Here is a 27,896-nt window from a genome sequence, read left to right as displayed (position 1 = left end):
GATCTTAGGAACTCGGGCTTTACACATTCTACATTTTGTAACATTTATTACTAAAATATGAAAAAGTTTCTGTTTTAGCAATGTGTTTACACAGATTACTGTTGAAACGGAACACGCATGAAATGCAAGTATTCCAAATAGCGATCTATTATTTCTATTCTAAAACTCCAGCAGTTCAGTCACTCCCAGGTAATCAAACAAGCCATGAGCTCGGAAAACTTAGTGAACGTTCTGTGATGGTGGGGGATGGAATAGCCGGCTGCTCGCTGCTCCTCATAATCGGCACATTTAGAAGACAAAAGAGAGGCGAGAACGGTTTTAAGGTGGGCCGGATCTACGAGTTTTTTTCGTAGACTCTGGTAATTCTAGTGTTAAAAGCTCGAAGGGCACGTATTCAAAAACAAACTCTGTCTCTCTCTATCTCTCTCTCTCTCTGCTCCTGACGGAGGGGGTATGAGCTGCCGCCTTCAACAGCTTTGTGCCGCAGTGCTTCGCATACTTAAAAGCCAAACAGCCCTATTGATTTGTTTGTTTTTCTCTATCTATGTGACATTATCTGCTCCTGATGCGCACTCCTTTGAAGAGGAAGATATGTTTGCATTCTTTTAATTGTGAGATGGAACTGTCATCTCTGTCTTGTCATGGAGCACAGTTTAAACCTTTGAAAAAGAGACAAATGTTTGTTTGCAGTATTTGAATAATGTTCCTGTCTCTCTACAACCTCCTGTGTTTCTGCGCAAATCTGTGACCCAAGCATGACAATATAAAAATAACCATATAAACATATGGTTTCTACTTCGCGGATTTTCTTATTTCGCGGGTGGCTCTGGAATGCAACCCCCGCGATGGAGGAGGGATTACTGTACTCTTTTGAAACACCCCTCCCCCCCCAAAAGCTGGACAACACGCCAAACAGCGTCCTGAAGCACGACTGCCCTGTCTTTGGAAGATTGCTTGTCATCAATGGGTGATGCAAAAAACATTATAAATGCAGAAAAATTGGCCACTAACTTGCTTGACTGCTGTGTCTGTGTATAGGAGAGTGGTAGATCCTGCTACAATAAATAATCATTCTGTTCCTGTTTCAAGCTGAAAAAGCTGGTTTTGCTGAAGTACCGAGACTCAGCCTCGTGTTTTGGGGTGCAAGACAGGGACTCGCGCGTGACAATAAGCTGCCTATGTTCCATGTTTTGTAAAACATGGTGGTGGTCCCATAAGAGGTGGAGCCACCTGCCCTACATCCTGAAAATACAGAAGGTCTTCAACAGTTCCTGGTGGTTCATTGTGAATATGCTAGAGCAGTGTTTCCCAAACTACATCCTGGGGACCCATTGTGACTGCAGGTTTTTGTTCCAATCAGACTCCTAATCTTTGGCAACACATGATAACACTGAGCTCATTTAATAAGCTGGTATTTCGTTTTCTTTTATTCTACATTCAGAAAAGCACAGCAGCATGATTTTTATATTTATAAGACATTTAGAAATATTTCTGCTTTTGCTATAGATTTAAATGCTTAACTCTTTTCTTGATTTCATTATATTTTGCCCTTTCTTTGTGCAGTTTTCCCCCTTCGTTGTATCTTATTAATGACAATTAACAATGAATAGAGCAGACATGCCGGCAAACAACACTGAATAATCAAAGGCTGCAACTACTTTAGCGCCAGATCCACTAATTAGTAAATAATGGATTAATAATGGATTAATTAAAAATTAGAACACCTGGAAAAGTAGAATGAAAATTAAGATGAAAATATTGTTAAAAAGAAAAAAATACATTATTCCCACATAACTGCTTGGTACATTTTAAAAAATAAATACAGTGGTACCTCGGTATATGTCTGCTTTGGAATAAGTCCAACTTGGTATACGTCCTGTTTGGAAGCGAAAAATTTTGCTTGGCATACGACCTTTGTTTGGAATACGACTCGTGTGCTAGAACACCGAGTGTGGTATAGCGGGTCCGCGGCTTCAAAAAAAGGGCCAGGTTTTAACCCATATAGCCGTGTCGTTCTCCGTGGGCACGATTGCACAACCGCAAGGAAGTTAATGAGGTAGCTGGAGCGAGTCGCACCTGCACAGGTGGGCTGTGATCAGGAAGAGTGAGACTGCATTTTTAACCTCGGATTTTATCGGATTTATTTATTGTTGTTTTTAGTCCCACAGAACACTTGTTTTTATGGATATTTATTAAATAATTATTTATTGAAACCAGATGCACTGCACTTTTTGTTTGGACACTCATTTTTGTTTTAAATAAAAGCACTTGGCATTCTTGCACTATCCCCTGGCTTCATTTGAGAATTGTCCTCATTTGTCAGCTCATCTCGGGGACATTACCGACACTGTCGGGTTCAGGGCTCCCCGTAAGGATGCTTGGGAGCGTGGAGCGGACCTGCATCGTCACACCGTGCACTACCCTACGCTGCCCACGAGCGTCAGTACATCAGTTGCTAGCATTCAGTGAACAACCCGCACTATAACTATGTGAATTTTCACGTGATTTTGTGTTTTTTTGCGTAAATTTGAATTGACTGTTGAAAAGTATGAAGGTGGCATGCGTATCCGGGACATGGCTGCTGCATACCGTATGCCAAGAACGACGGTATCTACAATTGTGAAAAACAAAGACGTTATTAAAAAGTAAAGTGAGGTTAAATTTTAATTTATTTCATCTAATTGCTTTTGTATTTATGTATTTTAGTATTAAGCAGAGTTTACATTATTTTATACAACCCCATCAATGTATAATATGCCAATAACAATAGGATTTTTTTTTCATGGGAACGGATTAATCATTTTCCCTTTATTTCTTATGGGAAAAACTTGTTTGGTACACGTCCTGTTTGGTATAAGTCAAAGGATCTGGAACGGATTAAGGATGTATACCGAGGTACCACTGTATATATTGTATATATATTATATATATATATTTGTATATATATATATATATATATATATATATATATATATATATATATATATATATATATATATATATATATTATATATATATATATATTTTTTATATATATATATATATATATATATATATATATATATTATATATATATATATATATATATATATATATATATATATATTATATATATATATATATATATATATATATATATATATATATATATTATATATATATATTATATATATATATATATATATATATATTATATATATATATATATATTATATATATATATATATATATATATATATTATATATATATATATATATTATATATATATATATATATATATATATATTATATATATATATATATATTATATATATATATATATATATATATATATATTATATATATATATATATATTATATATATATATATATATATATTATATATATATATATATATATATATATATATATATATATATATATATATATATATATATATATATATATATATATATATATATATATATACACACCAACCAAACTTAGTTTTCTAATTTCTATTTTAATTTCTTTACCAAAACACAGAACTTGGGAAATAACAGTTCACTTAATTAGCCCAGGAGTTCAATTACAAACAGAAGGTGGTTGGAACAAAAACCTGCAGCCACAGTGGGTCCCGAAGACAGAGTTTGGGAAGCACTGCGCTAGAGAGTTGGTGAGGGTACTTGCATTTGTTATGATTTCTGTGATTTATTGATTTCTGATTTTTCGACGTTCTGCTTTTTTTGGACTTGCTTTTGGAATCAGTTTTGGGACTTGTTTAATTATGATCGTCATTTGTTTCTGGCAATTCCACTTTGTTCTTGTGCTCCAAAGGGCTTCAATGTGATTGGAATACTTTATTGTAAAGAACAAACATTTTAAAGATTCAGTGCTTGCCTTTATTACTATCCAGGGTTTAACAGTTATATCCCCCTCAAGTGGGCACTACTGACAGTGCTTTGGAACTCCATAGTTATCAGAAAGCCTCGTTTACAACATTTACAGTGTAAACAGAGATCACCGTCAGATGAGACCAGAAAAAAAAAAACATTAGTTTTAAAAGACAAAAACGCAATCCCTAAGGTTGTCAAACTAGATACTCTTTATGTCTCAGCTATACCTTTATATTCTTTCCATGGAAACATTTGCCCTAGACTGAGTCATTCATCCATGTTAAGCAGGTATGACTTATGTCAAGTATGCAACACAACTCTTAGTGTGTAAATAGACGGATCAAATGACAAACACCAGCCGCCCTAGGACTACTTGCTCTTACAGCATATCCCTTAAAATACTTTGAAGTACATGGTCATATATATTCCCCATCTATAAAAAAAATGGAATAATAGGACTGGCAAACTAATGTAATGCCCTCAAATAGCCATGTCGTGCCAAAGAGGTGATCTACTTTCCCAAAGCCAGAGCAAAATTCTTTGTACAAGTGGTTTGAATTTCAGTCAGAATTTCTCAGTGAGACTGAGGACCATGATAGCTGTGTAATTTGGAAATATTCTCCTGTCAGCTATTAAAAAAGGGGGGTCATGATCTTAGACTGAATGTAGTGCATTCACCTTTAATGTAATATACAACAGTTGTGTTAGACTAGACCTCCCCACAATAACTTTTGCTTTCAGAGTTTCATTACTCTAATTCACCCCATGACCTTGTCACTACTGACCTTTGTCGCTATGTTCACTTTTGCTATGCTGCAAGATCTACAGGTTAAACCTCCAAATCTACCGCAACCTCAGCTTTTTAGTGTGGTTGTCCCTTGGCCTGTTCTATTCCCTCTATACAGATGTTTCAGTTAATCATTATGGTTCAACATACACATCATTTAATTGATCATTAGCATCTGTTTGTTACATTTGTTTAATCAAGCCTACAAATTCTCACTTTTTAACTGGAAAAAGGTTTATTACCATGGTTAGTCTCTTGTTTTAAGGTCATTCAAATATCTTACAATATTGCTTCCCTGCAAAAGGAATCTCTGGATCTCTAAGATATGCTCTTTTCTATTGACATATTAATACAGAAGACACAAAATAACCATCTATTAAAAATTTCATGAAACATCTAAAGTGCACGTGTGTGTGTGTGTGTGAGAAAGAGATACTATATACTGATTTCTTATTTTTTTGCATGTTTGTCACACTTAAATGTTTCAGATCACCAAACAAAGTTAAATATTAGACAAAGATAATACAAGTAAACACAAAATGCAGTTTTTAAGTGACAATTTTATTAAGGAAAAAAAACTATCCAAACCTAAATACATACCTACATACATACACACACACACTAGCTATGTTACCTTTTGAAGACAGGTAATAAATAAATTAAAAAATATATGATCTCTTGTCTTGTGTGTATCTCCAGTGTTCCACCTAAGCTTTCTTCAGTATCCTCATGTGTGTCAGCCTCTCTTACTCAGCAATTCCTCTGTCGAACATGTTCCCATAAAGCCTGCTTCTCAAACTGTTATTAGCTCGCCTCCTGTCCATTTGTTGACTACCACCAGTGGGAAACCGGCACCCATTACCCACTGTGAGAACATCATTCATATTCTTGTGAATACATCCCATCTTTAAAGGCATCTCTCTGCCTTTCCTTGGTATCCTCTTGTGTCTCAACCTCTCTCCAACATGGGGCTTCTTCTACTGATTGTGTTTGAATGAGAAACCAAAGCAAAACTGACCAATTAGTCCAAAGCTTCATAATTAAATCTGTGGATTTCATAATTCAGTTAATTTTGTATATTTTGTACAGGCCCATATTTGCTAATAAAATGTCCCTGAATGTTAGTCAGTGGGGGCATAATACCTTACTCTGTCTAGAACCATATTGCCAGTTTGACAGCACTACACAAATTGCCTAGGATCCCATTCTCTCTTGTATGACACTTGAACTGGCTGAATGTAAACAAAGCTGAACAAAGAGAGGCATGGCTAAAATCTCTCTTTGGTTCTTTAAAATAAACCACAGTGAATATGCTGGGTTTTTGTGTCTTGACACATTGCAATGTCAGTACATGCTGCTTCAGTGCTGGCAGATGGAACAATGTAAACAGCAAACAAAATGAATGATACTCTGGAGGCAAAAAATACAGCACATGTTGTATTGAAGAGGTAAAAAGGTACCTTACGAGAAAATATCTGGAATGATGGGACACCACCACATGAAGAAACATTTAGAAATATTTACTAGTGTTTCAAAGTTTCTGTCTGAACCAGTAAGAACTTTAAGTTTAAACCAAACAATGTATTAACATATTGGGTCTATTAAAAACAGAACATAAATAATATACAATGCTGAATATTTATATGTAAACAAACTATGCTGTACCTTCAGATGACTTCCATGCATTCCAAAGATCTTCCACACTGATAAGCTGATCTTCTCTATGGAAGGTATTGTGTTTGGCTTTTGGGTCATGGTAGTTTAGATCTTCTCTTAGAAACTAACAAAATAGAGAAAAAAAACATTAAATTGTACTTCACACTTTAAGAAACTAAATATCTTGTTTCTCTAAAATCTTGAACATGTTTCTCATACTTTTATGTCCTTACTGGATTAAGTATTTCCTCAGTACTTTTGCAAAGGGCTTCCTAATGTGTCTTTAATAAAAATATTAATAAACAAAGTCTACTACTGATACTTACGAACTAAAACTCTCTTAAATTAAAGCTAGATAAGTTATAATGAAAATTACAAAACTTGTACCCAACTGACCAAGAAAGTACTTTTCAAATGCCCAGGAAAATCAACTAGGAATAACTATTTCACAACTTGAAACCTGCACTCTATGAATAACAGTCTGACACAATTTCTCACACTTCCTCTTTATTAGAGAAACCAACCAGGACCCCAAAGACTTGAGATTCTATAACTTTCAAACTGTAACTGGGAAGAGAGGTTCAAGTTTTATGAAGGCCATTATCACAAAAAAAATAATCAATGAACTTTTCTTTCATTTGTTTTCTTCTGAAGATGAGCCTGAACCTTTAATGTCTTTGAAGCTCTCGCTTTCAGATGTTTTACATAAAACAGCTGATTCATCATGTTCACTTTTGGCCAATTTACTGAAGTGACTATTAAAAGTTTTACTTACAGCATTTACTCATTAAAGGATTAAAGGTTTTTATTATTTGTTTAAATTATCTTTTTCAGGACCACAAAATCAATAAAAGTATGCACAGACTAAGTATTGACTCTTTTTAGATTTTTGTCATTTTAATTTGTTAAAATATGGAGTGTTAGTAATTTAATTTCCTTACTTAACAGAAATAACCTTAAAATGTCAAAGTAAATATTAAAATTCAACAGGTTCTTATAGAATATTTATAAATTAAAAAATGACAGGTTCTACAGATAATCACCCACTTCAGCTGCAAAGTAATAGAAATGTGTATCTGTTGCTTTTTATATTGTACAGTAACAAGAATAGGTGAAAAAAATATTATTTCTAGTTTTCTTTTGTTGTCAAAAAGATGCCTCGTAAACACAGAAGCCATGTTTTATTAAATTAAAAGTTTTGGTCACTTTAAAGCAACTGTATTTGGTAAGTCTTAAGGCTTTGGTTTTCATTGTAAAAACTACTGAACATATCCTTTATGATGTAATAAGTGGATGGGTAACTACTATGCTACCACCTTATATCTTGTAACTGAGGCAGTATAATTTAATGTTATCCTTATAATATTCCCACCATGGTGATTTGCAACTTCCATACTTCTGACAAGTTTACAACAAATTTGTGCCAAGCTTTTCTTCTCTGAAAACTGTACAAATAAGGGTATTAGCATTTTTTAATAAAATGTTAACATTTTTCTGATAATTGAAAAATGTCAAAAAAATGTATCATGTTCACTCTTAAGGCCTCTAATAGTGTGGTTTCTTAATTACATAGAATGTTTGGCGGCTCTTACTGAATCCAAAAAATAGTTTATGTTTGAAAGCTAGCCAGTTCATCCTTTCCCTGACATCAGCCCCTCCATGGCTTAAGAACAAACGGCTACAACTCCAGTCATGAAAATGGCCCACAAGAGTAATATGTTTTTAGGTGTGTTAACATATAAAGCAATAAGCACATACTGCTTTTGTTGAAATATTACACACATATTTGTTGGGAAAGTAAATATTTCACTGAAATTCTAAATTGGCCCTAGTGTGTGCTTGGTGTGTGGGTATGTTTCTGTGTGTCCTGTGGTGGTTTGGCACCCTGCCCGGGATTGGTTCCTGCCTTGTGCCCTGTGTTGGCTGGGATTGGCTCCAGCAGACCCCCCGTGACCCTGTGTTCGGATTCAGCGGGTTGGAAAATGGATGGATGGATGTCTCAAATGGAGTACAGTGATCCCTCGCTATATCGCGCTTCACCTTTCGCGGCTTCACTCTATCGCGGATTTTATATGTAAGCATATTTAAATATATATAGCAGATTTTTTGCTGGTTCGCGGATTTCTGAGGACAATGGGTCTTTTAATTTCTGGTACATGCTTCCTCAGTTGGTTTGCCCAGTTGATTTCATACAAGGGACGCTATTGGCAGATGGCTGAGAAGCTACCCAACTTACTTTACTCTGTGTCTCTTGCGCTGACTTTCTCTGATCCTGACGTAGAGGGTGTGAGCAGGGGGGCTGTTCGCACACCTAGACGATACAGATGCTCGTCTAAAAATGCTGAAAGATTATCTTCACGTTGCTACCTTCTGTGTGCAGCTGCTTCCTGAAGCGCCATGCTGCACGGTGCTTCACATACTTAAAAGCTCAAAGGGCACTTATTGATTTTTCACTGTTTTGTTTTTCTCTGTCTCTCTCTATCTCTCGCTCTCTCTCACCCTGCTCCTGACGGAGGGGGTGTGAGCTGCCGCCTTCAACAGCTTTGTACCGGCGGTGCTTCGCATACTTAAAAGCCAAACAGCCCTATTGATTTGATTGATTTGCTCTCTGTTTCTGACAGCCTGTGCTCCTGACACGCACTCCTTTGAAGAGGAAGATATGTTTGCATTCTTTTAATTGTGAGACAGAACTGTCATCTCTGTCTTGTCATGGAGCACAGTTTAAACTTTTGAAAAAGAGACAAATGTTTGTTTGCAGTGTTTGAATAACGTTCCTGTCTCTCTACAACCTCCTGTGTTTCTGCGCAAATCTGTGACCCAAGCATGACAATATAAAAATAACCATATAAACATATGGTTTCTACTTCGCGGATTTTCTTATTTCACGGGTGGCTCTGGAACGCAACCCCCGCGATGGAGGAGGGATTACTGTACATTGTACATATTTTTTAAGATTTCAAAGTCTACCACTTAAAGGCATTGGTGAATTTATAAATCTGTGTATCTTAAAAAGGCAGCATTTGTGTGTCTTCAATTATGAATTTGTTTATTGTTTTAAATTTTCTTTGACAGGATACTTTAACTTATATATTTTTATATTGTCCCCTTTAACTCATCTGACAGCAATTCCTGACAGCGAAACAAATCCCCAATACAAATTAGTCAAATGCCAGGAAAGGCGCATGTGCAACCCACACCTCTTCTACACCATCTCACTTTTCCTGCCACTGGAGATAAGTTAACCAGAACAGCAAAAAAGTAATCATTTGTAAAGAAATTAATAGAATGAAATAAAATATGTAAGCAAAGTGGGCAAACACGTCATCAGTATTTACAGCTGAATTATCTGCACATTATATGATTCAGTATTATCTGACACTGTAACTTATCAGCAAAGCTCCAGACCTGCTCTTCATCATAGTTTAAAGAAGCTAACAATTTTACTTTGAGACTTCAAAAGAGTTTTTAACTTTCCGTTGGTAAGTTATTGTTAAAATATTATTTTTAAGAAATTTAAACTAAAATGATTCATGGACCCTAAACAACCAACAGCTGACTAAAAGCCATTAAATCAATGCCATTTTTACATCACTTGAATTGGAATTTGCAGTCTATGAAAGCTGTTGAGCCACTACAAGTCAATTTGGTCTCTGTTTTTAACTGTGTGTTTTAACTTACAAAGTTCTACTAAAAAGCATGTATTTAATGAAGTCTAATAATGCATGTAATTTTCTTATATGATCACTTATTTTTGTACATGATGCATTTTAAAAAAAAATGTTTAACAAACTAAAACGTGATAACTTCAATACACCAATTAACTACCTCCCAACCTGAATGCCTTGTCATGCATATGTTTTCTAACTTGTTTTTTTACAATTAATAGTTTTGTGTTAAATAAATTATTGGTGTTGAACCTCGACACCTCTAGTGTACTGCTCTTGTTCACTTTGAGCTTTTCCCAAGGTTGCGGTGGGTGGTCCTTTGTGCTCTCTCACAACAGTTGAGCTTCAGGAGTCATGTGCAACAAAACATGTGTGCCCCCTCTGGACCAAGCTTTCACTGGGCTAATATTACTTTTTATATACTCTGCATACTTTTCAGTTTAAAGGCAATTATTCATTTGTACTTCACTTTCCATGATACCTTTTTATAATGTATTTCTTGTCTTTGGGTTCAGAGAGAGAAGAGAGAGGACTGGCATTATTTCTTTATTTTGAGGTATTTTATCAGGTGAATTAGGTTGGAGAAAAAACAGATGGTGTACCATTTTTGGATTTCAACTCAATCATCAGTTTTTCGGGACTTGGGACTGTATTATTGGGGGAGGGGTTCTATAGTCTTGGTGGCTGGAGGAAACAGTAAGTGCATGGTGGTGTAGCCATATTGTTTTCCTTTTCTTTTTCCTTTCTTGTCTCCTACATTCCTTGTTTATACAATTAGTCTTTTTGAACCAATGGCTAGCCTGATGGTTTCTGAATTGAATGTCTAGGGTCTCAGTTTAATGCCAAAAGATCTGCTTTTTTGACTTTTCTTGCCATAACAAAATAGACATCACCTTTTAATAAGGATGTAAACATTTAAGTAAAGGTGTGTCTGGACTTACTGTAATAAGATTTAAGGCAAGCTCTTGCTAATGCAATGAAATCACTGCTGTGCAGCAAAATTTGTAGTTCAGATTCCTTGAGTACATTCTGCTATCTTCTCACCAAAAAATATGGTTTTGTGACGGGTACAGTCCCACACTCTTTAGGCTCTCATATTGGGTATCGATGACTAGTCAATTTGCAATGAAATTGTTGTAGGCATTAACCCAATTGCTGTTATGAATCTTCTTTTAAATAAATCTTCCCTCACTCCCTTCTGCCAACATGTATTTTATTTTACTCAGGTTCTTTGTAAATATGCCCCTGATGTAAACTTATGTGACCTCCTTTTACTCCTCTCAGAATTATCCCCAATCTAGACATTTTCATTTCACACCTTCTCCCACTGTCAAGAATGCCGAGACTGTCTCTAATGCTCTCAGTGACCACAAACGTATTGTCTCATGTCTGATTCTCTCTCAGCTTCACCTTCCAGTCCCTCATCAGCACTTTACTTATTTAATTTCTTTATTCCAAAACTGCTAGACACACTCAGCTCACCATAAGAAAGTTCTCTCACCAAATTCTGGTAAGGTGCCATTCTCGATTTCACTATTTCTTATTCTAGCTGCCTGTCTCCTCAAGCCTGTCTCCTCAAAAAAGAAAAAAAAAATTACTGAATGTGAAGCATGTCTGTCTTCTTTAGGACATGCCTTCTCATGATCTCAACATGGTTCATTAACAAGGAGGCTAAAATTAAACTTTGTTTTAAAAAAGCTGAATTTGAAACACCGCACTCAACGGCTAGATATCATACACCTGCAGCTAAACTTAGTAGATTATCACCACTTGGGCTTCAGAACTATGAATTATTTTTATTATTATTATTATTATTATATGATTTTATTCAACTTGCCTTCACTATTTGTCTGGGTCAAATTTTGCAATCAGTTTCTTACCCACTTTTACCAAACCAATTTCCTTCAAACTCTGCATGTATGCTGATCTCCAGTGACAATAGAATATTTCATCAGTTTGATCTGGGATTTTACATTAATTACGTTAAATTTAATTTTTTTTTTTTAATTTTACCAAATTTACAATTGCACATTTCCAGTACTTCATATGAGTAAGGTTTCACTGTAGTTAGGATTTTCACTTTACATTTCACTTTAAGATTGTAGGTTCGATTCTGCTCTGTCACTAATGTCCTTTCTGTCAAATCACCTTTCCACCAAAGTCATGGTTTTAGTAACATACCGAGGACTGTGTTACATTAGGGTGGCTAAAAAAAAAAAAATGATTAAATGACACAATTTTATTCAAAAATGCACTAAAAAGTAAAGTCTTTTTTTTTTCCTTGTACCAACATTTTTGTTGGTCATATGTGACTAAAAATAAAATCGTGGGACACCCATAAAACAATTAATTTAACTCAATTAAAATGCACAGATTCGTTAAAGTGACCAGCTTAACTATGGAAAGAAAATGATGCATCATATAAAACTTGATTAAAGTATGTAGGATAATAGTTAAAATTGGAGAAATTGTTCATTCCACTTTGTCACTAATATCATTTCTCTCGAATTACCTTCCCAACCAAGTCAAGGTTTCTGTAACATGCTGAGGACTTTGCAGCATTAGGGTAGCCAAAAAAAAAAAAAAAAGATTTTTACGTGACACGATTTTTTTCAAAAACGTACTAAAAAGAAAGAAGAAATTTTTTGGTACTATGATTTTGATTGGTCATATGTGACTAAAAATAAAATTGTGGGGCACCCATAAAAGAATTGAATTTAATGCAATTAAAATTTATACAGTCCTTAAACAATTACAAAAAAAAAAAAACTACAATTTGAAAATTTCTCCAATTATAACCATTATCCTATGTACTTTAATCAACCTTTATACGATGTGTTATTTTATTCCACAGTTAAGCTGGTCAGAAATTTCAATGTATTTTAATTGAATTAAATTAAGGTTGTCAAGTCACTGTCACTGCTCTTCCTGCAAGTTTGTTCGGTATCCCCGTGTCTCAACGAGTCTTGTCTGGTGCTTCCTCTCTCAATCGCTTTCCCATAGAGCCTACCTTTCAAACTGTCATGTCAAGGTGTGTTGTTCACCTCATTAGCATTTAGCACTCAGTACGTTATTCACTTTATTGTCTTTGAAATACTCCATTTTAACTTATTTTTTGTTTAAAAAAAAATTGTCACAATATGGAACTGAACTTTGTACAATTTCTCTGTATCTTCAAGTGTGTTAATCTTTTCGCCTGGCATTTCCTGTCTCGATCGCATTTGACTGAGCAACCAAAGCGAAAGTGACCAAGCACAACAAAGCCAAACTGAGATTGTTTGGAGAGACCGGACACACAGACAGTTGTGTTTTATTATATCTACTTATATTTATATCAGGCAAAAGATCAACTATTTTAACCAAAGTTTTAAGCAACAATCCCAGTCTTGATACAACTTATTTAGCTTTACTTGCTAATGTAAGTAACTTTAGTAAATTAAACTTACTCCATCAGTTTCTGTCATGTCCACATTACCATTAGCATCATCATCCATTTGCTTGTGGATGCTGCGGATGGCTTCAAAGCTAAGGATGGCATCTTCATCATGACAAAGTGGTTCATCAATGCGGCACAGATCTGAAAGGGATAGGAAAATGCATTCATTTTGGAGAGGAAGCAGAATCGAATTATTTCAGCATTTTGAAATTCTTCCAGGTATAAAAATTAAACAATTCTATTTTGAAAACTTTAAACAAAAGCTATCTTATGCGTAAGAGACAATTTCTGTACTTTTTCATCTATCCATTATTGGATTTACTTTCTTAATATACATCTTCTGTCATAGAATGGATGATCAGGGGATTAAATACATTAGCAATTTATTAATTTGAAATACATTTTTCACTTATTCTCTCAGAGTAAACAACAGAATAATTGTGCAATAGAAAACAAAGAGTAAGGTACTATATCGACTACTGTACATACGGGTATATAACTTTTCTTTCTTTTTATTTTTCTTGCTTTATAATCACTCTGTTGCATGTTCAGACTAAAACGTGTATGCATATTTATTTATTTACTCACTTATCTACCTATTTATGTTTGTATCTATTTAATGATCTTCTATAAAAAAAGGCAAAATTACCCCTGGGGACAAATAAAGTTCTATCTATCATTAGAATATAACTCACAAAATCACAAGATGCACAGATGCAAACATAGAAAATTAACACTTTTTTCACCTTCCAGTTGTGCTCCATGTGAATAACTAACTGTTTTACCTAGCTTCACCGAAGAAATTTTCAAAGTCAATGGGCCTCTGTTATTGTGCCATTGGTTAATCGGGTGTATCAGAATCACTATATAACTAAGTATGTCTCAGTATACAATATTTCTTTTTTTTTTTTTAACCAGTGACTAATATAAGTTCTCGAGCTACAGCTCTTGGTGGTGTTACCATACCATACCATACCATTTCATTTTTATTTGTTAAGCGCTTAAAACACAGCATTACAACTGACCGAAGCGCTGTACAGTTAAAACAAGCAAGACTAAAAGCAAAATATTAAAAACAAACATTAAGAGAGAATTAAAACAGAGACACTAAAAACAGGTCAGGGGACCCAATAAAACAGAGAAATAGCAAAAAGCAAGTGGAAATAAGACAGGTTAAGAATTAAAAGCCAATGTGAAAAAGTACGTTTTTAGGAAACAGATTGCAGCAGAACTCTGAATTAAAACGCATATCCTCCGCAACTTCTTCCAACTCCTCCTTGGGAATCTTATTTTTTAGGCAATTTTTTTTTCGTTACATCTCATTGTTTCAGGGATTGTTTGTCAAGTCAGCAACCTACTAAACAGCAGGTTGAAATGAGCAATTGGTGATTTTTATGATAACAAAAGTAAAATCAGAACTATGCCAGTTATTTTCCATGGTTTTAAATGAGAAAAGGAAGCCTGCTTTTCCTTTCTGCAATGGTTCTAACATAAGATGGCTCTAAATTAAAGATCTCGGTAAAAAGTGACTTTCAGGGTACTGGAAAATCTGTATATAAAAAAAAAAACAAAAAAAAAACAATATCCTCTGCCTGTCTTTTGACATCTTCATTTAAAGCTTTTAATCAGCTTTGAAAACAAAGGACCTCATTTCAACTCTCAACTTGCATCATTTCTATCTGCACAATTTCTGTGCTTAGTTGCAGTTAGTGTTTTTCGCATAACTGCAATGAATTAAGACTAAGGCGTGGAGACACTCTTCCCATTTAGTGACCATATGCAAGACTCACTAAAAGAAGTGATACTTAAGATGCATATTACTCCGAATCCAAATGCAACTTCTGCAGGTGTGAATTCATTTTAGTAAACAAAAAAGCGGAGCCACTAAACTTAAGATGCCATTTGTCAGCATTGCTTCAAAAAAGAAAGTTGATAAATTCTCAAATACAAGTATTGCTCACTTTTATTCATTTATATAAGCAATTACAACTTGTAACCTTTAATTTGTTATATGCAATTTATAGGTTACCATTTGCAGTGAAGTGTTTGTTTAAATAAAACTTTCATAGATTGCATAAAAAAGTCACACTGTTAAAACAGAAAAATGACCACATACATTTACATATTGTATGGACCACCTTCGGTAATAGTGTGAGTTCTTTTTTTTATTTTTTTTTTAAATAAAAACACATTTAAGCCATTTGTTTAAATTAATCATATCAACTGCGACAGTACCTTATTGACCACAGACAAAATCAGTATAACAGTCTACCATTTGTATTTTTTGTTAATTCCTCAGTAGAGATAAATGGCCTATCGATACACCCTTATGTGCACCACCTATATGAAGAGTGGTCTGACTGTTTTGTCAACTGACAATTTAAATCTACTCTCATATACTATCAACCTCTGTTTACTTCCATAGGCTATTTAAAGTCTGCAATTTGTCTTAAATTAAAATATCTTGCATTTTATCCTGACACAATAAAGTTATTTATAAAGAAAAGCATTTTCTTTATAAAGTTCTACCATTAGGAAATGTGATCCTTGAAGGGCTTCTAAAAGACTGCTCAATTATTTACTTTAAAGTGGAAAAATGTGAGTAATCAAATGTAATACAACTGAATAATTAGTGTTTATTTTCTATATTTTATGTAAAAATATATATTTTTTATACCTATATGCAAATTAACTACAACACGTTATCAACAAGATGATTTCATCACAGTAAGACCAATTCAAGTGAATATCAGATCAGACAAATTAGTTACAACTAAAGTACTAAAGGAAAAAAAAAAAAAAAAAAAAAAAAAAGATTTTAAAATACAATAGTATATACCGGTAGAAGAGGTGAAAACCAATGATAAAAGCCACAGCCAAAAAGACTGCTTAGCACAAGGCTGTTTGCATTGCTTAAGTGCATTGACTGGAGTAAGACAAGAAGTTCAGAGTTTTGTGAAATAGGTCAATACATGAAAATACACTTCATAAATACACAGGACTTTTTACTGGTGCTATTGGTGGAAAAAGTAAACTTAGTTTTGACGTGAGAAGTTCTTTTAAATTTAATAAACTTATTCAAGACACTAAAGAAAAAACATGATTGCATGTTAACCACCTTATTCTGCTCTGCTAAAGTGCTACATCTATTCAAAGCTTTTCAGCCCCGGTTGTCAAGTACTTTGTGGATTGTGGCTTTTCTTATATGCAGCTTCAACACTGAAAATGCTAAAATAGTCATTACTATCACAATAGCAGTCTTTCATGCGATACTGAAAAGAAACTTTAATACCTCATGGTCACAAGACTATTAACAGCAGTAGCTCTTAATTAAAAATACATTTACCTAAACAGTTTGGGGAAACCATAAAGATGTTTCTACATTTTTCCTTTCTTTGACATAAAAATATTTGATCTAAACTATTACCAGTTGTCAACATCTCGTGTGGCTATACACAATTCATTACAGTAATGAATTTTTTTAGCACTTAAAATGCCCACCACCACAAACACCATTCCCATTCAATATAAAACTGCCAATTTAATTAATTTAGCCTCCTAATTCAATTTTCTTTTCCATTACTGTAATACAATGAATTGTCCGAGGCTCCCTAAGTGAACCAACAGAAAATGGCACATCTCCATGCCTACAGAAAAGATGCAAAACATGTGCCCACATCTATGATACAGACCGTATAGTTATACCACACTGCTGACTTGAACATCACATCAAGGGATCATTTTCCTGCAGATCATCTAATGTAGTCTACCTAATTTTCTGCATGAAATGTCCTGACACTGCACTCTATGTGGGAGAAACTGGACAAACACTCCGCCAGAGAATGAATTTACACAGGTTCCACATTAAACATGGCCACACAGATATTCCTGTGGCGGCCCACTTCAACAGCCATGGACACTGTGAGAAGAAGTCACAGTGCTTATGGGCAACTTCAAAACACAGCAAGAGAGAAAAGAATGGGAAGTTAAACTCATGCTAAAATTTAATACTTTACAACATGGATTGAATAAAGACAAGAGTTTTATGGCCAGATATGAGGATTGTTTACATCTCTCAGAATGACAGACAACCTGTCTACAGACCCACATTGTTTTGAAAAAACTCATTACAAACTTCAAAAGACTTTGTTGGACAGTTATCTTATCCAGAGATCTTGACAATACATTGTTTTTTTCTCTCTTGTTAAATTAACCCTAGCCTGAATGAATCTATTAATTTTTTACATTCAAAATTTCTCATTTAAATATTTTCCAATGTTGTTTCTTGTCCTTGAGTGTGTATATAAACATAGGAAACTCCAGTTTCTGTATTACATCTTGCCTGAAGAAGGGGCCTGAGTTGCCTCGAAAGCTTGCATATTGTAATCTTTTTAGTTAGCCAATAAAAGGTGTCATTTTGCTTGGCTTGTCTCTACATTACTGTAATAGTTATAATGACCTTCAAACTGAATCAATACATAGGAATCTGAATAAATAGTGTTGAAATCATTAACATGAATTATCTTTGATATACATGGTCATCACATACACCATATGTCAAGGAGATTGATGATGCTTCATTTTTCTTTGGTTATATACTTCTGAAATTGTTAACTAAACATATCTGAGCACAAAAAAATCTCAAAAGGTGCTGGTGTCTTCACTTTAAAGCTCAAGGTGTTTGACTATTTTAAACAAAAAATGTGGACAACAACAACAAAACTGCAATTTGAGCACATATTCTGCAAATGTCATAATTAGTAAAAGCACCTTAAAAAACAAATGTAACACAAAGTTAATTAGAAATCTTAAAGGATTCCACTTGGACAAATACACTCAATACCTCAAACCTAAAGTTGAACTATCTACATTGCCTGTATGGCAACCGGCGTCTCTTTTGTCATTTGTGTTATTATTTGAAAATACTAGGGGGCTCTGCCCCCTGCTCGCCAACCCCTGTGTTTGGTTTACCAGATATACAATACAATTTATTTTTTGTAAAGCCCAAAATCACACAAGAAGTGCCACAATGGGCTTTAACAGGCCCTGCCTCTTGACAGCCCCCCAGCCTTGACCCTCTAAGACCACCAGAAAAACCTCCCAAAAAAAAAAAAAAACCTTTGTGGGGAAAAAATGGAAGAAACCTTGGGAAAGGCAGTTCAAAGAGAGACCCCTTTCCAGGTAGGTTGGGCATGCAGTGGGTGTCAAAAAGAAGGGGGTCAATACAATACAGTACAATACACAGAACAGAATAAATTCTCAATACAGTATAAAAATAAAAATTCTATAAGTACGGAGTAGAATTTTACATTAGATGATATCACATAATATGATTTGGATTTGTTTTAAGTCCTGGAGACCTCATTCATCAAGCTGCCTCCCACATTTTGCCATTCCACATCTGAAATAGCGCTAATCCGATTAAAGGACCCCTCATTCCCACATTCCCAGTCATCAGGGATGACTTTACCTTAGGCAGGCAATCTACAATTTAAAGAGATTGTTATTTTCTTGGGAATTGTTACATATGCATTATTTTCACTTTTACTTTAAAAACTTTTGTAAAAACAATTCTTGTCCTATATTTCCGGCCACGTGCGTGGTTATATCTCTTTCTTGCCAGACGTAGAGAAAAGCCAAGCAAAATGACACCTTTTATTGGCTAACTAGAAAGATTACAATATGCAAGCTTTCGAGGCAACTCAGGCCCCTTCTGAGTTGCCTCGAAAGCTTGCATATTGTAATCTTTCTAGTTAGCCAATAAAAGGTGTCATTTTGCTTGGCTTTTCTCTACATTCATAATGGCTAACACGGTACAACACCCTAGTATTGCCAGACGTATAATGCTGCTCGTGTTGTGTGTGTGTGTGTGTTTGGGGCTGCATCTGAACACATGCTAAGCATATGTCTTTGGACCATTTGCTGTCTTTCTGCTGCTTGTGAGCCTGTCTCATGTCGTTGTTTTAAGAGCTGGGAGCACATGATGGTTGTCTGCCAAAAGCAATCCAACAACTGCTTGGTTAGATGTCTGTGGACTCCTTTTAAATGATGGCTCACTGCCTGGTCTCGTGTGACATTGTAAAAACAATACTTGTCCTTTATTTCTGGCCCCGGGGCGTGGTTAAATTCTTTCTTGCAGGATGTGTAATGCTGCTCACGTTATCAGGAGGGGGTTGGGGGGGCTGCTGTCGCGCTGCCCTTCAATCTTTTTAAAGCCTGTACAGCCGCTGTCCTTTTTGCTACGGCCCTGGGACAATCTCTTGCCACCAAGTCTCATGTTTACGGTCCCCGCGAGACGCACCATGGCAAGTCTCTTTGGTCTCGCGGGTCTTTTAAATGTCTTCCGAGATGATCACGTATCGTCGCATTGCTTTTGCTTTCTAGGACAGGATTTCTTTTTATAATAGAGAGATAATTGCATGATTTACTACATTCAAATTTTAATAAACATTACTATAAATTGTTGGAGATGTAGTGTTAGGTTTTTCCGAGATAAACTCAGCTTCCAAAGTCACTCCGGAATGCACAGGAGATTCCTTAGGAAGAGAGAGCGCACTTTGCATTCAAACTTGGAGCCATTGCCCCTTATCCCAGTAGATGTTGTATCAACTATATCTGGTTACGGATGGTGGATTGGATCCTTAAGAGTTACCGGCTTGTATGTAGTCTTTCTCCAGTCTCCCCTGTGGCCTTGTGGGCTTTGGAGTTGGGTTAGGCTCTGGGTATATGATGCTTGATCCTCGAGTGGTTGGCTAATGTTTAAACTTATTGCTCAATGAACTGGAAAAAATTTTACAAACTTGGGAATGTGCCAAGTTAGAGTGTAACTCTTTCACTAGTCTTCAATATGTTATAGACATCACTAAAGAGATGATACCTGAAATCATGAAGTGCAATGCCCAAACTATTTCTATGTCATGATATTTCAGTAGACTAGTACAATTTGACTAACACATTTCAAACCAGAAAAAAAAACTGAGGGAACACAAACTAACACTGAAGTAAATGCATTACCTGTAGAAGGTTACATCAGAAGTTACGATGATGATGATGTCAACGACAACAAAAGAACTAAGGTCATTCCTATAATCACAAACAACGAACTGTAAAGTCTGTTCTTTGTTCAAAGCCTATGATTCAGTGTCTGGCAAAAAACAAGGCAACCAGAACAGTCAGGACAAACATCCTACATCTTAAGTACAAAGAACAACTATAAAAAACACACAGGAAACTATTTCCGTAACAATTCAGATCCATTTCACATATGGCATGATAGTCATTAAGTAACAGACTATAAGATGTCTCCTGTCCAGACGAGCTTGACACGTTTTATGCTCGTTTTGAATCAAACAATACATAAATAGCTCTGCCAGCTGATCAGGTTTTCATGCTGGCCACATGTAGTATGAAGTGTGGATGTCCTCTATCAAACATTTATTAAAGCTACAGGTCCAGATGGTGTTCCACCCATGCACAGGAACCAAATGCAGGCATCTTTTGTACAAAATCTTAAGTATGCTCCTTGCTCTAACTACAGTCACCACCTACTTCAAAACAATCACCATTGTCCCAGGGCTTTTTTGAAAGTGGCTAAAGGCATCTGATTGGTGACGCAATATTTTAATATTTTTGGTCAATTTTTTTTTACATTATTTAGGTGTTTTTTGAGAACTAACTTTCTGCGCATGGTTTGGATTTTTGATTTGCACCTGACATTGTTAGGATCGATTTTGGTGGATTAAATGCATTCAGAAATGAACTAATGGATGGAAAAGCAAGCATTATTAAACAATAAAATTATGTTTGTGGTTAGCACACATTTCTGCACATTCAGAAAATTATTCTGTTTTTCATCTCTGATCCAAATGCAGTTGTAATTTGTAACTCTTTAAGCTTTGAAAGATTTTTAATAATTTAGTTGTGTGTAAGGTAAGGTATTTGCTTAAGTGAGAAACATACAATATTTCCTATTAAACTTTATGAATGAATAAATTAAGTCACAGATTTCATGTGCCTGAATAGTGTAAATAAATAAGCAACGTTAATGACGGCTGAGAAAAATTTAGAATTTCGTTAAAAAAAAAAGTTTATGATACAATATAAGTCAATGGTGACCACAGCAATCAATATCAAAGCATTCAAAATAAAAATCTCACATATTTATGTCTCTTAATTCACATGTGAAGTCTTCCTGTCATGTGCTTACTGCTTACAATGTCCTAAATGCTTGTAGTTTTACTAAAATATTGTTAAGTAAGTAGCTTCTGGAAAACAAATTCATGAGCTAAAATGGAACACACCAAAATGCAAGCAAGCATTTGAAATGAACAGAGTTGTCATGATATCAAAATTTCAAACTTCAATAGAATACGAAGTATTAAAATTTGATATACAATACATATTATTCAAATAAAAATGTTTACATTTCAATTCTGTATGCATTAACATCTTTATATCAATGAAAACAAATAACAGAAATTATAATCATTAAATGCAAATACTTCAAGAAGTGTATTTTTTTGGTAAAAGAGTAAAGTTCTTTAAACAAAACGTAAAAACATTTAAATCCGGTCAGCAGTTTTTTTTTTACATTGATGAAAACAAATTCTGTTACTGATTTAGATCAATGAAATGTTACAAATGTCATTACACGTTAATTAAAAAAGTACTGCTGTCTTTTGTAAACAATGTACATAAAAATTTTAAAACACACATTAAAAATACACATTCAAGTAAAAAGAATGTTAATTCAGTCTTTTGCAAACAATTGTTCAGAAACATAACACATAGACCAATAACACACTAAAAGGCTTTGCATAAATGAAAACCGTGCAAATTGCATTTTTGTATAAAAAAAAACTAGGATGTCTTAGTAACTTCTAAATGTTTTTGCCAGAAAGATTAGCATGTACACATGCTCTTCTGTGCATGCCATGGAAGGCTGAGTCTTCAACCTGCAGCCACATAATGTTGCCCTGACATGCTAAATAAGTATATGAGCACATGGTGGAGTCGCACCACTGTTTATGCAAGTGAGCAGTGAAAAGTTATAGCGGCTTAGGTTATATAGTATAGGTGATGAAATTTAATTTTAAATTACAATTTAAAAAAATTTTTTAAAGAGACTTCGTGGCAACAGTTCAAAAAAAAAAAAAATCAAGCAAGCAAAGTAGCCCCAGTGCTAAATACTGTTGCCCCTGAGTGAACAGCACACAATAAAACTAGCCCGGAGAGAAAAGTAACTGCAAACCCCCACTATAATAAATCAAACGTTTAACAGACTACAAAAAAACTTTTAAACTGTAGAAAAAAAATATGAAAGTCATATCTCTACTTCAAACACAACAGTTTGCTGCTTTATACTTAATGTTTTTATAATTTACAAGTTAAGTGTGTGGAAACTGCATATAAGTAGTGCAAGTAAAAAATCAAGGCAAGTTTCAGATTAGGCTATTTGGTTTGTCTATACTGGAAATGAAACAAGCTGCTTCGTTTATTAATACCAAAAAAAAAAAAAAAAAAACCGTCGCTACTTCGCGGAACTGGGTAAAACGGCATACTTTACTGCTAATTACAAACATGCAAATGCTAAATATGTGTCATTAATTTGGTTTTTGAAGCCAAACGGTAATATAACCCTAAAATGTGATAATGTAGGGAAAACATTAAAAAAAAAATTATATTTTTGAAATGAACACTGACTGGTGAAAGTAATGCAGTTTACCAGTTAAACGGCACATCCAGTTAATATTCGAATTCTGAACTAGTAGTTACCACTCATGTAAGACACATTGAAAACAGCAAAACAAAGCCTGATTTACAAAAGCTCTGAGAAAGTGGATTAATGTAACGCTGAAAAAGGAGGGACAGACTTAGAAAATTAAAGCACTAGGATCTTGTGATATTTGAAAAGTGAATCAATTTAACTCATCCATTAAATATTAACCTTATTACTAAGTATGTTTTTTTTAACCAAATAATGAGGCTAATATACATATTACAACGGCAAGTGTTACAAACCTACCACAGAAATTCTCAGACAAAACAGGTTTTAAAAACAAATTCTTAGAAAAACAGCTTTAAACAGTTTGCTTAAATGAAAATACCCTGAATTAACTTGGAATTCACCAATCCAAATGTAAAGACAGAATAATGCTTGGATTTTATTTTAGCATTGATTTTAAGAAGTGTTTTTCAGTTACTGAAGAGAAAATGTCAGAATAAATTTGAAATATGCACACAGTAAAATAAATCAGGTGGTCCATATCATTCTTTATAACCCCTTGGCTGAAATCCTCCCAAGATTATAACAGGCCCCCGACTTGTTGTTACACTGAGGGAATTTCTATGTTCAGCGCACATTAAAATTCAAGCCTTGTATTATATTTTGATATTTATGAATGCCTATTCTAGCTTATTTAAATGATAGCTGAATAACAAATTGACGGATATACCAATATTTCTAAAGCTGCTGTTACTATTAGTATTTATATATTTTATATTGTACTACAGAAAAAGGCACAATGTTGTTCACTTGAACAACAGCGCTTTCAGTAAAAAGCCCTTCAATGAAATTTCTATTTTTACCATGGAATCAAAGTACTGTTCAAATTTACGATTTTGGCATCAAATACAAAATTTCAGGTATCATGACATCTCTAACACCCACAATTGGATTACCTAAGAATTATTTAGCAGCAGGCTATGAAACCGTATGGGTGAACTGACCTACTGTTTGTTGAAGCATCTCGGATATGCACAAGTCCAAGGCATTTTCTATTCTTGATAATGTTTTCACTCACTTTAAATTTTAACCTTACAGTAATTGATCTGGACTGTCTTTAATTCAACGGTCCTTTGTGTCTGAGCATGTTCTGTTTTAGCTCAAGAGAGCGTGGGTTATTTAACAATACTTTATTACAAATATGTGTTTGGGACATTGTGAGCATTCACACTTTGATATTGTTTGCTGTTGTCCAACACTGGTCACCATTGACTTTCATTGTATCAGTAACCACCATTCTGAATTAAAACATGATTAGATGTTTATTCTCGTGCATCACTACAAATTACATGGGGCAGGTCAAGTAACATATAAAAAAGTTACTTCGAAATTGAACATTCCCTTAATAAATACAGCTTCAAGTTTGTTCTAAATTTCATACAAATACAAAAATACTACGTGAATATACAATTATATTAAATAGCACGCACTGGGTAAATTGCTCACACCAACTTGATCCTTAGAGGGAACACTGCTGTTGACTGTCCCTCCTTTATCACCAAATGATCAAACTATGTGACTATTTTACCTAATAAGCATGAAGGCTTACAGTGTTCTAGACAGAATATTTTTAGACATGAAACCACAGCAAAGAACTGGTTGTAAAAAGGAATGTACTTTCTGTGAGTACTTTGTGTATGACATTGACAGTATTAAGATCAAATGTGTAATCCACAACATGGTGGTCTGGTTTATCAAACTCAATTAAATGAAAATAAAGATTTTAATAATGAGGTGGAGGGCCATTAAAGGCAGAAAAAAAAAAAACAATCAAAGATGGTAAAAATGATCAATGCCGATGAGCAAAACAATTTGTGCAAATGTTTTGCTTCACAAAACAAAACTTGCAAAACAAGTTTAACCAGCAAAATTTGTGCCATTGACAAAGGAAGAAAAGTTGTTAACCCTTGCCTGTATCTGTACTTTTACTGTACAGATTTTTACTGTAATGCTGTATGTACCTGCCAGTCATTTAGTGTTTAAATAATGTTAGGCTTCTGCAGTAGTTTTCATCTTGAAGCAACTATGAGGAAACCAATGAGAACACATGCAAATTCAGTGCATTAAATACTCAGACCAAAAGGGATCCAAAGTTGAAACATTATGAAGTAAAAATGTTACCAGCTGCTTCTGATAAACTGTTCAGAAAAAAAAACACTTAAAAGAGTATGTTACACTAAAGCTTGAACTTTTTATTTATTTATTTTTTGGTGTGTGTAAATTTTGATAGATGGTTACTAAGGCAAAAACTAATTAGAAAATAACCCACATATTTTCATTTCAGTGTTCCAACAAATAATTTTTATTGCACCAAAAAAATAATACCAGCACATATTTTCAAAGTACAGCATTTGCATCTTGTTGTTTTTACAAACTTTTTTTTTGGGCATATGATACTGAAATTTTGTTTTGTAATTATGAGGAGATAAAAGGGAAACAATTTTTCAGTTTGCAGACTCATGAGAGATAGATACCATTGCTTAATCTACTTGAGTAAATGATGGCACAATGAAGAAAAAACAGGAAAAAAGACTGATCACAACACTGAAAGACATCTTTCCTTATCTAATATTCTATGAAATTCCTATTTTTAGCTACAACAGTTAATTTAGCCAAAACATCTTAAACTATTGTATTGGGAAAAACCTTTCAAAAGGGACATTAAAAATATTCTTATATACTGACAGGGCACATTACTTGAACCAGAAGATTTAACAGTGTGCAGCTTAACTTATAGCACTGACAATCTTCTTCTTCTTTTAACCTCTTTAAACATTCTGGAATGTTTTTTCACAGTTACTGTCCTCTAATATTATATTGCTGGCCTCTTTTTGTAACTGTTATATGAACTAAGACAAACAAACGAATGCTACTGTAGCTTTTAAAAATGTAGACACTAATAGGTAACTTAAAGAGATACTTCCTTTGTCCCAATTTCATGTGCTGTTTTCAGGTACTAATTAGATGGGGAGGAAACTACATTATTTTACAGTATTATTCCTTTTGATTTTTATTGATTCATTAACAATGATTAAAGAGGCTATTTTGCATGTTATCTTTTTTAATCCACTTTGAAATTCAGAGATTGCTAAGTTTTATTCTGTATAGCACTATGTGTTTTTTCTCTCTTGAGAGAAGGCAAAAAGCCTTTAAACAATTTTTTTACTGTTGTATGTCACTGTGAAAGTAACCCCCAAGGTTAATATGACAACATAAAATCTCAGAAAATTTTCCCTAAGTGATCATTTTTCTTCTCCAGAAAAGTTCATGACAAACTTAATTATAAACCCCCTCTTTTCCCCTTTTCTAAAAATTCAAACCCACTCCTTAAACATGCATTTATTACAGCTGTACATATACAGTGTCCATAGCTGTCTGTGCAAGAATAGCAGTTGGCTGAGTCTACTCAAGAAAAAACTAAAAATACCCCATGCAAATTACTGCTTAACTTGAATGTCTACAAGATGGTTGAATCAGTATGCTTTGCTGATTACCTTCTAACTGAATGAGTTGTACATTTCAATTCAAATCCAATTAATTAAATGAAAATCATTGTTCATTGGCCACAATATATTCTGCTTTGCCCATCTTGTATATAAAAAGTCATTATACTGTTTTCTCACTGAAGGCAACCTCCGAAATGCAATAATGATTTCTCCTAATGCTGGCATGAACCACTTCTATCCGGCAGCAGACTGTTCACCTCAACTGGTATTATGCAAGGCAGAGCTGTGAAGATGCAGACAGCCAGTCTACTTATGAACACAGAATGGAATCTTATTCTTTAAAACAAAATGTGGATTAGGTACATGCAAACAATATGATGCTATTTGTCTATGATGAAGTATTACGGGGCCATTTTTGGTCAATGGACAAAACATCATTTAACTTAAATGCATTACTGCTTCATAGATCTACTTGAACATAGAGCTGGGCACTATAGTATATCTAATTTTCTATTTAATTTTAAAATGTAAAATAAATTAGTTTTTCTAAGCATGCCTATGTCACCTTAACGCACATTGTCTGGCAGTGACGACTGTGGGGTTCATGAAGAGTGGAGGAAGAGTGTGTAACAGGTAAGGGTGTTTTTATTTTTTTTGTTCTTTATTTCGCCTTATACAATTTCTTGTATTAGGAATTTGTTAGTTTTCGCATACCCCTTGGAGTCAGAGCGCAGGGTCAGCCATTGTACAGCGCCCCTGGAGCAACTGAAGGTTAAGGGCCTTGCTCAAGGGCCTAGCAGAGTAGGATCTCTTTTGGCAGTGGCGGGGATTCAAATCGACAGTTCAAGCAGTATAACTTCTAAAGCTAAAACATGTTACTGCATATGAAGAGGTCATCTATGTGCATATGGTACCTGCAACGTGCCCTCCCACCAAATCCCTAGAGAGTAGGTCTCTGCCAAACAAAGCTCCGTAAAATATTCACTGTTCTGTTGCATACTGCACGTAACAGGCAGAAAGAGGAAGGAAATAACAGTTGTAGCCACTTGCCATATTGCAAAAAGTACTTTTTGCTGCTTAATTTGTGTTTTCAAAATATTCAAACTTTGTCAGTAATCAGACAACACATCTGCATAGCACAGGCCCTCCACTTCACACTGTCTCCACAACTAAAATGTTACAAGCAGAAATTAAAACAGCAGCCATTGAAGTTTTCTTTTCTACAAATTACAGCATGTTCATGAAT

At 34.5% G+C, this 27,896-nt stretch overlaps 2 protein-coding genes across 4 annotated transcripts in view; one reads left to right on the top strand and one right to left on the bottom strand.

Moving 5' to 3' along the window:
• The window catches only part of slc6a7 (solute carrier family 6 member 7), a 666,512-nt gene that overhangs the window by 201,390 nt on the left and 437,226 nt on the right, over nucleotides 1–27,896 (top strand). The window lies entirely within an intron of this gene.
• Nucleotides 1–27,896, bottom strand: part of LOC114649956 (stromal interaction molecule 1-like) — a 218,201-nt gene that overhangs the window by 136,440 nt on the left and 53,865 nt on the right. For all 3 annotated transcript variants that reach the window (XM_051926480.1, XM_051926479.1, XM_028799351.2), the window contains exons 2-3: nucleotides 13,431–13,561; nucleotides 6,329–6,443 (exon numbers count right to left, since the gene is read on the bottom strand). In XM_051926480.1, the coding sequence (XP_051782440.1) occupies nucleotides 6,329–6,443; nucleotides 13,431–13,561 (246 nt within the window). The remainder of the gene's footprint in view (nucleotides 1–6,328; nucleotides 6,444–13,430; nucleotides 13,562–27,896) is intronic.

Source organism: Erpetoichthys calabaricus, chromosome 4 (genome assembly GCF_900747795.2).
Source record: "Erpetoichthys calabaricus chromosome 4, fErpCal1.3, whole genome shotgun sequence".
NCBI classification, from domain to species: Eukaryota; Metazoa; Chordata; class Cladistia; order Polypteriformes; family Polypteridae; genus Erpetoichthys; species Erpetoichthys calabaricus.
This window is presented reverse-complemented; position numbering and strand designations above follow the sequence as displayed.